The sequence below is a fragment of the Rhododendron vialii genome, chromosome 2a (assembly GCF_030253575.1).
Source record: "Rhododendron vialii isolate Sample 1 chromosome 2a, ASM3025357v1".
Lineage (NCBI taxonomy): Eukaryota > Viridiplantae > Streptophyta > Magnoliopsida > Ericales > Ericaceae > Rhododendron > Rhododendron vialii.
The window spans coordinates 36,088,143-36,098,944 of NC_080558.1; the positions used below are offsets into that span (position 1 = coordinate 36,088,143).

The window sequence follows — 10,802 nt, forward strand, 5'->3', positions numbered from 1 at the left end:
TTCGTGCATCAAATGGGTACAATGCTAGTATTAACGAAATTTTTTGTCGTTAACGCTTTTGTCGACGAGAAATTTTGTCATCCAGTTTCATCGCCCAATCTTTCTCGCAAAAGGGGTGTTAGGCTTTGGGAATGGAAAATTTCGTCGTCAAACGAAACATTATATATGATGAGCACATTTTTGCCAAATTTAACATTATGATGAGCACATTTTCGTCGCCCAATCTTTCTTGCAAAAGGGGGTATTAGGCTTTGTTGATTGCGTGCATACTCAAACTCGCAACCTCTTGTTTCCAAACAACCACTGAACCACTTGACATTTCATTGATAATATTGCAAAATCAATTATATATCGACATTTTTTCAAAATTTCAAATTAACCTATGTCCAATATATAGAATATTTACACAAAATTGTATTAAATAATTTGAATTTTTTGAACATAAAAGGGTAATTAATTTTAGAATTGGCGACGGAATAATAATTTCATCGCCAATGAGCACATTTTGCATGGCAAGGGAATGTTGATTTCGTCACCAAAAAGGTACCTATTGGCGACGAAATATTTGATTTCCTCGCTAATCGTTACTTTCTGGCGGAAAAAGTAATTAAAAAATGTTGTTAAATAATAACTGAGATTCAATAGGTCTCACTATGCATGCATGCAATTCCATCATCGCTTACTAGGAATATATACACATTAATTGAATTGTGCACGCGATAGCACAGTTGTGTATTGTGGTTAAGTTTGTTAAATCCTTGTAATCTTTCTTTCATATATATAAATGATGTTCTTCTTTGATGTGTAAAAAAAAAAAAAAAATTTGAATTGTGCACACTCAAACACAAACGTGTGTATATATATTTTCACATAATAACCATGTATGTACCTAGGTGTGGACAATATATATGTATATAAGTAGAATATTTTTGGCTAGTATCATCTCTTCTATATAACAGAGGACACAAATGAGAAGATCCACATGTTATGTCAACTAATGCCTGTTTTCTTGTACTCGCCTCTCCGTTGTTTACTACTTATAGTAATTAGTAATAGAGAGAGAAACTTATTCACGGCCCATGGTATTATTTATGCGAGGACTACTATGGGATGTATGGTTGTGTCTTGGAGCTAGCTGAAGACGAAACAATTTGGGTACGTATTTGATCCCATTTAATTTCTTTGTTTGGATCCGTATTTGATCCCATTAATTTGGAAGTTCAAAAGAAAATAAATAATTAAGTAAGATATATTTCTTGATTACCATCACTATGATATTTATACTTTTTTTCTTCAATACGTCACTGTTTGGATTTTACCTTCACAAGTATAGAGTCCCAAGTTTTGAATTTTCTTTCAAGCCTTCAAAAGTATTAGGCGCCCGGGCCTTGTACAACAGGTACGTGTCTCTCTCTCTCTCTCTCTCTCTCTCTCTCTCTCTCTCTATATATATATATATATATATATATATATATATATATATATATATATATATTAGTCAGTCTCAAATGAGAAAGTCCTTATTTTAAATAAAATGCGGACCTCCTCATTTCTCCCATTTTCCGATCGAATTTTGATGATCCGAGCCGCTCAATGTGTTCAGAACGTGATTTTAAGGGTACTCGCGAGAAATCGACAAAAAAATGACCGGGAAGGGCTTCATCCGAGCAGTTTTTGTTTGAACCGTTCGATAAAAAATAAACAAAAACCGCTCGGATGAAGCCCTTCCCGGTCATTGTTTTTGCTGATTTCTCGCGAGTACCCTTAAAATCACGTTCTGAACATATTGAGCGGCTCGGATCATCGAAATTCAATTGGCAAAGGGAGGTACGCATTTTATTAAAATGAGGTGGTCCTTACGGGAGATGGACTGTATATATATATATTATAACCGAGGAACAGCCCTACAGCCGAGGCACAATTGGACTTAACTGCGCAACTCAAACCTCGGAAGGAACTAACGCGGCCACACTAGTCACGGCAACGGATACGTAAATTACTAGTACGTAATTGCGATGGAACGTTTTAACTATGAGACTACTGGAACCAATACCAAAGCGAGAACGTAATGAGCTGGAATATATTAACGGTCAGTGTGATCTCTTGCAAAATTAACCATAAAGAGTCCTCAATTTGTTGGATTTAGCCCCAAATTGTTAACTCCGACAGGGAAAAAGCTATGGTACATTGAGATATATGTTGCCATAAGGTGTACCGTGTACGATAGAAATTGCAATTTTGATGTATGATACGCGTGTATGATAGAAATGGTGAGCTTGACTCTTCGGGTTACCCAATGGCCAATAGGCATGACAATGCATTTCACCAGTGGATCTATTTACGGTGAACCAATTTCCTATAAAAGCGTTGCCAAGGAAAAGAAAAAAACAATAGAAAGGAAAGAGAAAAACTATTTCATGGAGCTTTCCGTGAATATAGTGATTTACGGAAGTGAATCGCGTCCGTCCAAAGTGTATTGGACAGTCTGGATAAATTTTTCCAGGCAAAAGTTCGGTCCGGATTTTAATAGAATCAGAAAAGTTTGATTAAAATCTGGGTTGTTTAATATTGAAACGGACAGTTAAGATGAAGTGGCTCCGTAAATTACCTCTTTACAGTGGCTCCGTGAATAAGCGATACTCAAAAAGAAAACCAGGTCGAGAGAGAGGGAGAGATTTTCAGTAGGTTGATCTTGCCTCCGGTCCGTTTCTCCACCATAATAACCAAAGCAGCCCGCGGCGGCAAATTTTCAGTACCCAGAGGCGGGATCACACCTGATATGGAATCGATACGAAAACTGGATTTAGCCAATGGGTACCTCAAATAGCTTCAGCCCCGTCACCGCATACAGGTATTCAGTTAAGGTGAAAAAATTTGGGAAATTGATTTTGGCGCTCCACTTTTGTAAACAGGTTCTCTACTTTGTACATGAAATTACTAGTAACTTCACGTTAAAAATAGAGCTCCTGCGTATAAAAGTGGAGCGCCAAAATCAACATCCAAAAATTTGGGGTCTCCTCTTAGTACGTGGTTGACGTGAAAGGTTGAAAAATCTCAGTGGTATAACCTTTTGTTGTTCTTATGTTTGTGGTTTGGTTTAAAAAAAATTCCTTTTGTTGTTTTTCTATTTCATATTTCAAACAACCCATTGGTTCAACATTTTAAGAGTTGGGTTACTTGACGAAGTAATGTATTTCTCATCCTAACAAAAGACAAAAAGCTACTATAAGAAAATCCAACATTCAAAAATCAAAATGTTATGATCAAAAAGCTCCAAAAATTTACTAGAGATAGAAATGAATAAAAAATGATAAACTTTTTAACTTATTTTTTATGTTTTCAACTTATATATTTAATATACTCATTCGTAATGGGAGTGTTAAATTTATGTGTTAAAATGTATGTTAAAGTGTGTATTAGGATAAAAATGGGTCCCGCAAGTGTGTGTTAGATATTGCTAACTTAAGAGTGTGTTAGAACATCCACAGTGGGTTCAATATATTTGTGTGTTAAAATGTGTTTTAATATAAAATGGGTGTCACAAGTGTGTATTAGGAGTAGTAAACATTTATGTTTTAAGGTTTATGTTTGTATTTATAGAGATGGAACCCATTTATTGTTTGCTAGCTTCTTTGCCAAACTTGACACACATGTTAGCACACTACTAGATTTAACACACTCTAGCACACAAACTAATACAAGCATTGTGGTGAAAAAAATATATTTTTGTTTGCTAAGTCTTAACACACAATTAAAACACTAGTTATTAAACCCGTCTTTTTTGCCTTTTTGGTCCCCAAAGTATTAGCTAGTTGCCAATTTGGTTCCCAATGTATGAATTTAGCCAATTTAGTCCCCAACGTTTAAAATGTGTGCCAAAATGGTCCTCCTCCCCAACGGCGTTTGCCTCTTCCGTCAAAAGGGGGGCATGAATGGTATTTCACCCCCTTTACACATAACTTATGCCTAGTTTGGCATTATAAGCCAAACGGCTTATTTTTTTGGACAAAAAAATTGCATTTGTTAATTTTTCGTCTGTTTTTTTGAGAATATTGCATCTTCGTGACGAGAATAATCTAAAAAGAAAAAAATTACGATCGAAATCTATTTTTTTTAATAAAGAAGAAAAAATTGGCTTATCGGCTTTTTATTGTCTTTATTAAAAAAAGATTGGATTTGATTGTAATTTTTTTTACTTTTCAAATTCATCTTGTCATGAAGAAGCAATAATCCTTAAAAATTTGACGAAAAACTAATAAATGTGATTTTTTTTGAACAAAGACAAAATAAATAAGTCGACAAAAAAATCATGGGTAAACAAAATCTCTCTCTCTATTTTCTTTTGAGTGTTACAATCTATATAAGAGGTGGGGGATGACATTTGGCAGAAAAAAGCTCTCCATGAGAAGGAAACGTGTGCATGGGTGAAATACCATTCATGCCTCCCTTTTGACGGAAGAGGCAAACGCCGTTGGGGAGGAGGACCATTTTGGCACACATTTTAAACGTTGGGGACCAAATTGGCTAAATTCATACATTAATTGGGGACCAAATTGGCAACTCACTAATATTTTGGGGACCAAAAAGGCAAAAAAGCCTATTAAACCCATTGTGAATGCTCATATACCCAAACGAGGCCTCAATACCTTGTCCTATAAAAACAAAGTCTGGTAAAGTACTGATTCCACCCCCCAAGTGAGCTTCTCAAACCTCCATCAATGGCTGTCCTAACCAATCTGAACAAGAAAAGATCCTCCATTTGTGGCCTCATCAAACCCAGATTGTTCTCTTCCCAAAGGCGTCCCTTACCTGCAACGGTATGAATTTAGTCATGATTATATTTGTTGGTTATCAAATAAACGGATAAACTAAACTGGTTTTTTTCTTACTATTTTTTTTTTTCAAAACTATTCAACTTTTGCACAAATTATTTTTTTGTTTCTTCTCATTGCGAGAGCGACTTTGTAGCTGGATTATTTGTTTCGGTTTTTTTGTTGGCCATAAGCTTGTCAATGGATGGACATCAAAACAAATGGTTCATTTCTTTAGGAATCTTATCTATTTTTATATTCAAATTTTGTAACTAGGATCGATAGGTATAACTGTGGAGAATATGTTTGGAATATAAATTGTGGTAATTAAACTCGAAACGATACCGAGATACATATTGGTACATGCACGAACCATCCAAGTAGTGAAATATATATACCGCCCTTAGTATATCAACAAAAGGCTAGGCAACTTGATGGGTTTCTTTTTGTTTTGAATAGAATGATACTTCTATGGGGCCGGGGCTATATCGACGTTGGAAGTTTGTGATTTGGAAAAACAATGGCTGTAAAGAAATAAGTACATGTTTGGTTGTCGATTATTGTACTCGATCGTGAGATTGTTTAGGGAAAGGAAAAGCAAATGGGAAGTGAGTTAAATCCAGTTGTTACTGATCAGGTTCAATTTTGTTGCATTATCATGGGGATCATGGCATGCATGCTAGGCCCGGCAACAGGAGGAAGAACAACAGGTCCAGGCGGCCAGAGCAAAAAGGATGATAATCGTATCCTTTACATAGTTGTTGTACTAGTAATTGTGAGCCCGGCTGGGGCTGCTCTTATTTTTTTATGCTGCAGATGTGTACGCGGCGGGCCTTCGACCCCCAAACAGGGGATACTTGAGTTTTCAACCGTTAATGAGGTTTCCTACCCGCCTGATGCCGGCGCAGGTTTTGGCGCAACAAATTGTTCCATCTGCCAAGGGCGGCTCGGGGAGGGAGAGAGAGTGAGTGTTTTGCCCATTTGCAGGCACATACATCATCCTCAATGCCTCCAAAACAGGATGAATTCAAGAGGCCTTTACTGTCCTGATTGTCGACAGGATTACTCTTTTTGGGACGGAGCGCACCCAAGTCCCGGCTTTTTACCTTGAGAGATATTTTTGCTGCCTTTTTGATTTTCAACTTAGAAGTTTACAGGTTTTACTTGTGAAAGGTGTAATTGACGTACAACATCTGATGATTTGGCTGTTGGGTTATTGATATTTTGAATAGATTATTCGTAATCAAGTTCTCTGTCCACGTTTCTGATGCCAATACTAATAATGATCATAAGTGATAAAATATGTACAAATATGTATCATCATCTTTTTAACAGATCAAACGTGGTTAGACGCTTTCGTGAATAATTTTAAAATGAAACGAATGAAGGCATGGCCTTGTCATTGAATTTTCGTCAGAATTAGCTACTTAGGTGGTTGTGAAGACTGAAGGCATGGCTTTATTCGTTTCTCTACTTAACTTTGTTTTAATTTTGTTTTCTAATCATTACCCTATTTCTCTCTCCACCCGCTACCAAAACTAAAATACCCAAAACTAGCAAACGAAATGGCACTTTTGTGTATTTCTTAAGAAATATAATTAAGAAGAATAGACATATGATGAAACCATTGATAGAAATGGAACCTCAGATTCTTTATACACCACACCCTTAAAATTTGATCCAAATCGGGCAACATGACATTGTTGCCAAATAGGATCAATATGGCAACAAAATATTTTTTCCAGATGAGAGAGAAAATCAATGACATATGGCATAGACCCAAGCTTACAGATGAGAGAGAAAATCACCAAAAACAGAGTACCCTGTTTTCTAGGCTACTTGGCTACAACAGGATAGCAGGCCATTCAACCGGGTGGTCAACCTTGACTTCATCGCACATTCTATCTGGGTTTGCATCCACTCCCCTGCTTTTCAGCCATCCTGATCAAGTTTGAGTCAACCGGGTGGCCAGCCGCCATTTCAACCGGCTATCCAACCGGACATAGAGATAAGAATGTAGCGCAAAAATTCCTTCCCGTAAACTTGCATATCCAAATATCAAGCCCAATTGAGGCCTTTCATTAGGGACTTCAATCAAGTTCTTTGTGCTGGTGACAAAGTGGGGGGTAACATCCAGACTCGGGCAGAATCGAGGCCTTTCATGTTATGCTAAACGATTGTGGACTGGTAGATTTAGAGTGCAAAGGGCCTAGATTTACGTGGAGAAATAATAGAGCATCTGGAGCCTTCATCATGGAAAGAATTGACACGGCTTTCGCTACTGTGGAATGGAGAGTAAGATTTGAAACGGCTCTGGTCTTTGTTGAGGCAGCAGTGGGATAGGACCATAAACCATTGTTACTTAACACAGATTTCCCTCTAAACAAAGTACGAAGACCTTTTCGTTTTGAATCTCTTTGGACAGCGTATTATCTCTGAGGCGTGGGCCCGTGAGGTAGACGGATCAGAGATGCTCCAAATGTGCAAGAGGCTCCGAGGTTGCAATGAGAATTTGAAGACGTGGCACAAAAACAATTTTGGGGACCTGAGACTCCAAATTGCTACAATAAAGGACCAGCTGATTGGAATACAGAAGGAAAGCAAGAAGGGCTTTAACTCAACTAACTATGTCAATGTGAAAGTCTTGATGACCAAATTGGGGGATTTATGGCAGGAGTCCATGTTCTGGCACCAACGATCAAGGGTAAGTTGGCTCAAGATGGGTGACAAGAACACTCGTTTTTTCCACCTGACTACAGTTCATAGAAGACAAAGGAACCAAGTTGTGAAATTAAGGGATGATAGTGGAGCTTGGCAGAACGAGAAAGAGAGTATAGCTGGTATTATCAAAGGCCATTTTCAGAAGCTGTACCAACCCCCACCAAGTAGGGGTTTTGAAGATGTAATCTCTTTGGTGGACTCTGTCGCTACACCTGATATGAATGCTGCTATGACTAAACCTGTTACAAGAGAGGAGGTGAAAGAGGAAACTTTTTAGATGGGACCTTTAAAAGCCCCTGGATCAGATAAATTTCCTGGGTATTCTACCAAAAATACTGGAATATTGTGGGGGAAGATGTGTTTAAGGCAGCCCAGGAGTTCTTTGAAGGAGGACAGCTACTGAAGGAATTGAATCACACCAATGTCACACTCATCCCAAAGGTACCAAATCCAGAATCCATGTCTCAATTCCGCCCCATTAGTTTGTGTTGCTTCAATTACAAAATCATCTCTAAAATCATTACAAATCGTCTCCAACCTTTTATTACTAACATCATTACGGAACAACAATCTGCATTTATCCCGGGAAGGCAGATCCATGATAATATCATTGTTGCTCACAAAGTGTTCCACTATTCAAGCATAAGAAAGTGGGAAAGAAAGGGTCAGTTGCAGTGAAGTTAGACCTGAACAAAGCGTATGACAGAATATGTTGGCATTTCTTGATAAGGGTGTTGGAAAAAATGGCTTTTCCCCCACTTGGATCAAATGGGTAAGGGAGTGTATGTGCTCTGTGAAGTTTTCAATTACAGCCAATGGAGAACAGGTGTGCAACGTTTTGCCTAATTGGGGTCTACGTCAGGGGGATCCTCTTTCACCATAACTCTTCCTCATTGCCTCAAATGTGCTATCAGTCTTGATCAATAAAGCTGTTATCAAGAAATCTTTGTCAGGAATTCGTCTTAGGAGAAAGTGCCCTATAGTGTCACACCTGCTGTTCGCTGATGATTCCTTGGTCTTTCTTGAAGCTGACTCGAAATGCTGCTCTAATTATAAGGACCTAATGATATGCTTTAGTGAGGCCTCAAGATTGGCTATCAATTTTCAGAAGTCTAGTCTATTTTTCTCTCCAAATACCTCCATGGTTGCGAAAAATGAAGTCAAAAATATTTTTGGGATGGAGGAGATGGCAGAAGGGGCAAAATATTTAGGCCTACCGATGTTTTGGGGGAGATTTAAAAAACAATCGTTGGCCTTCATCAAGGACAAAATTATGAAAAAGATTCATAGGTGGAATGGGAAGACATTCCCGCAAGCAAGCAAGGAAGTTTTGATCAAATCTGTGGTTCAAGCAACCCCAATGTACCCCATGATGTTTTTCAAGCTGCCAACATCTCTATGTTCCATTCTTAACTCTGTTGTGGGGAAATTCTGGTGGGAGAATGGTGAGGGAGGGGGAAAAATTCACTAGGGAGCATCAGATAAGCAAACGGATGCAAAAGGTAGGGGTGGTATGGGTTTCCGCGACTTTGAAACCTTCAACTGTGCATTACTGGCCAAACAGTTCTGGAGGATCCTAAACAACCCCGATGTTTTCTGGGTTCAAGTGTTGAAGGGGCTTTACTTCCTTAATACTTCCTACATGGAAGCAAGCAGGGGGGGCTTCTCCTTTGAGGCTTTGGAGTAGCCTACTGGAAGGCAAATCACTTTTGACAGAGGGGCTTCGATGGAATGTTGGTAATGGGGACAGTATCAAGTTCTGGGGACACAATTGGATACCAAATTGGGGTAATGGGAATCTGTGACAACACCACCTGCAGACTGCCCTTGGTCCACAGTGTCGGACTTTATCTGTCACCAGGGTAAAGTTTGGGACATGGGGAAGCTACAAAACTATGTGTCAAGAGAAGAAGTGAAGGCCATTCAGAAAATACCAATCAGTGTTACGGAAGCTGGTGATAGTGTCATCTGGAGCCACACGAAAAATGGAAACTACGCAGTTAAGTCGAGATATGCCCAGGCCCTCAAAGCAAAGCTAAGAGCCAAAGGTTATCACCCATCCTCCTCGCACTGCTTTCCAAACAAATTCTAGTCAAACCTTTGGACAATCCCTACAATTTCCAAGATTCTTAACTTTGTTTGGAGAGTTGTTAGGAATTGGGGGGCATGTAAAGATAATTTGTGTAGAAGAAAGTGCTCCCAATCCCCTTTGTGCCCTATATGTGAACAAGAGCAGGAATCCATCGAGCATGTGCTGTTTCAATGTCGGTGGACCGAGGTGGTCTAGTTTGGATTTGGCCTCTCCCACTGGATTAAGGAAAATCCCATTAGATCAACAGACAAATGGGTGGAAGATTTGCTTTGTGGTGATTTAGCAAAAGAGACTAGTCAGGAACAAGTGGGATTCATCTTCCAAGTCTGCTGGGCAATATAGAAGGCGAGGAATGATTGTGTGTTTAATGGGGTTCTACCAAATCCCGAAAGAACAGTGGACAGGGCAAGGCAAGCAAACTCTGATTATTTAATGGTTACCTTCAAGGAAGCAGGACACCTAGGAAAAAAGTGTACAGAGAAAAGAAATGGAATCCTATTGTGATAGTGCGTTTTCCTCCTCCCGCAGCTCAGTTGCCTTTGGTTGCTTAGCCAGTGATGAGTAACACTACAGGTACAGAAATTTTGGGACCGAATCCGGACCGACGGCCGCCGGCAAGCCATCTCCGGCCACCGGACGGCCGATCCGAGCCGTCCAAAAATTCTAAAAAAAAAAACCGAGGGGCCCGGCGCGGGAATCAACGTCATCCGAGGTGTGTAGGGTGCTTGATCGGAGCACCCCTTTTCGTGTGTATATGTAAATACATATACACACGAAAAGGGGTGCTCCGATCAAGCACCCTACACACCTCGGATGACGTTGATTCCCGCGCCGGGCCCCTCGGTTTGTTTTTTTAGAATTTTTGGACGGCTCGGATCGGCCGTCCGGTGGCCGGAGATGGCTTGCCGGCGGCCGTCGGTCCGGATTCGGTCCCAAAATTTCTGTACCTCTATCATTTTTGCAGTGGAAGTGGAAATCATTTTAAGTTTTTAACCAAACATCATCATCATCAAAATCAAAGGCCTTTAGGCCAACGGAGATGGTCGTGGAAAACAACTTACAAGGTTTTCGATGGTAGATCATTTTACGGTGACAGAAGTAAAACTTTTTCCTAATTTTTCAACAAACAAACATCAAAAACCATATAAAATGTTTTGTGGCAAAAATATTTCACACCA

The 10,802-nt window shown here is 39.3% G+C and overlaps 1 protein-coding gene across 1 annotated transcript; it reads left to right on the plus strand.

Moving 5' to 3' along the window:
• The first annotated feature begins 4,694 nt into the window (after positions 1-4,694).
• On the plus strand, positions 4,695-6,058 carry LOC131316505 (RING-H2 finger protein ATL74-like). The gene is made up of 2 exons (XM_058345902.1): positions 4,695-4,817; positions 5,449-6,058. Exons 1-2 carry the CDS (start codon positions 4,719-4,721, stop codon positions 5,920-5,922), a joined length of 573 nt encoding a protein of 190 aa, XP_058201885.1. The 5' UTR covers positions 4,695-4,718; the 3' UTR covers positions 5,923-6,058.
• Positions 6,059-10,802: the final 4,744 nt, after the last annotated feature.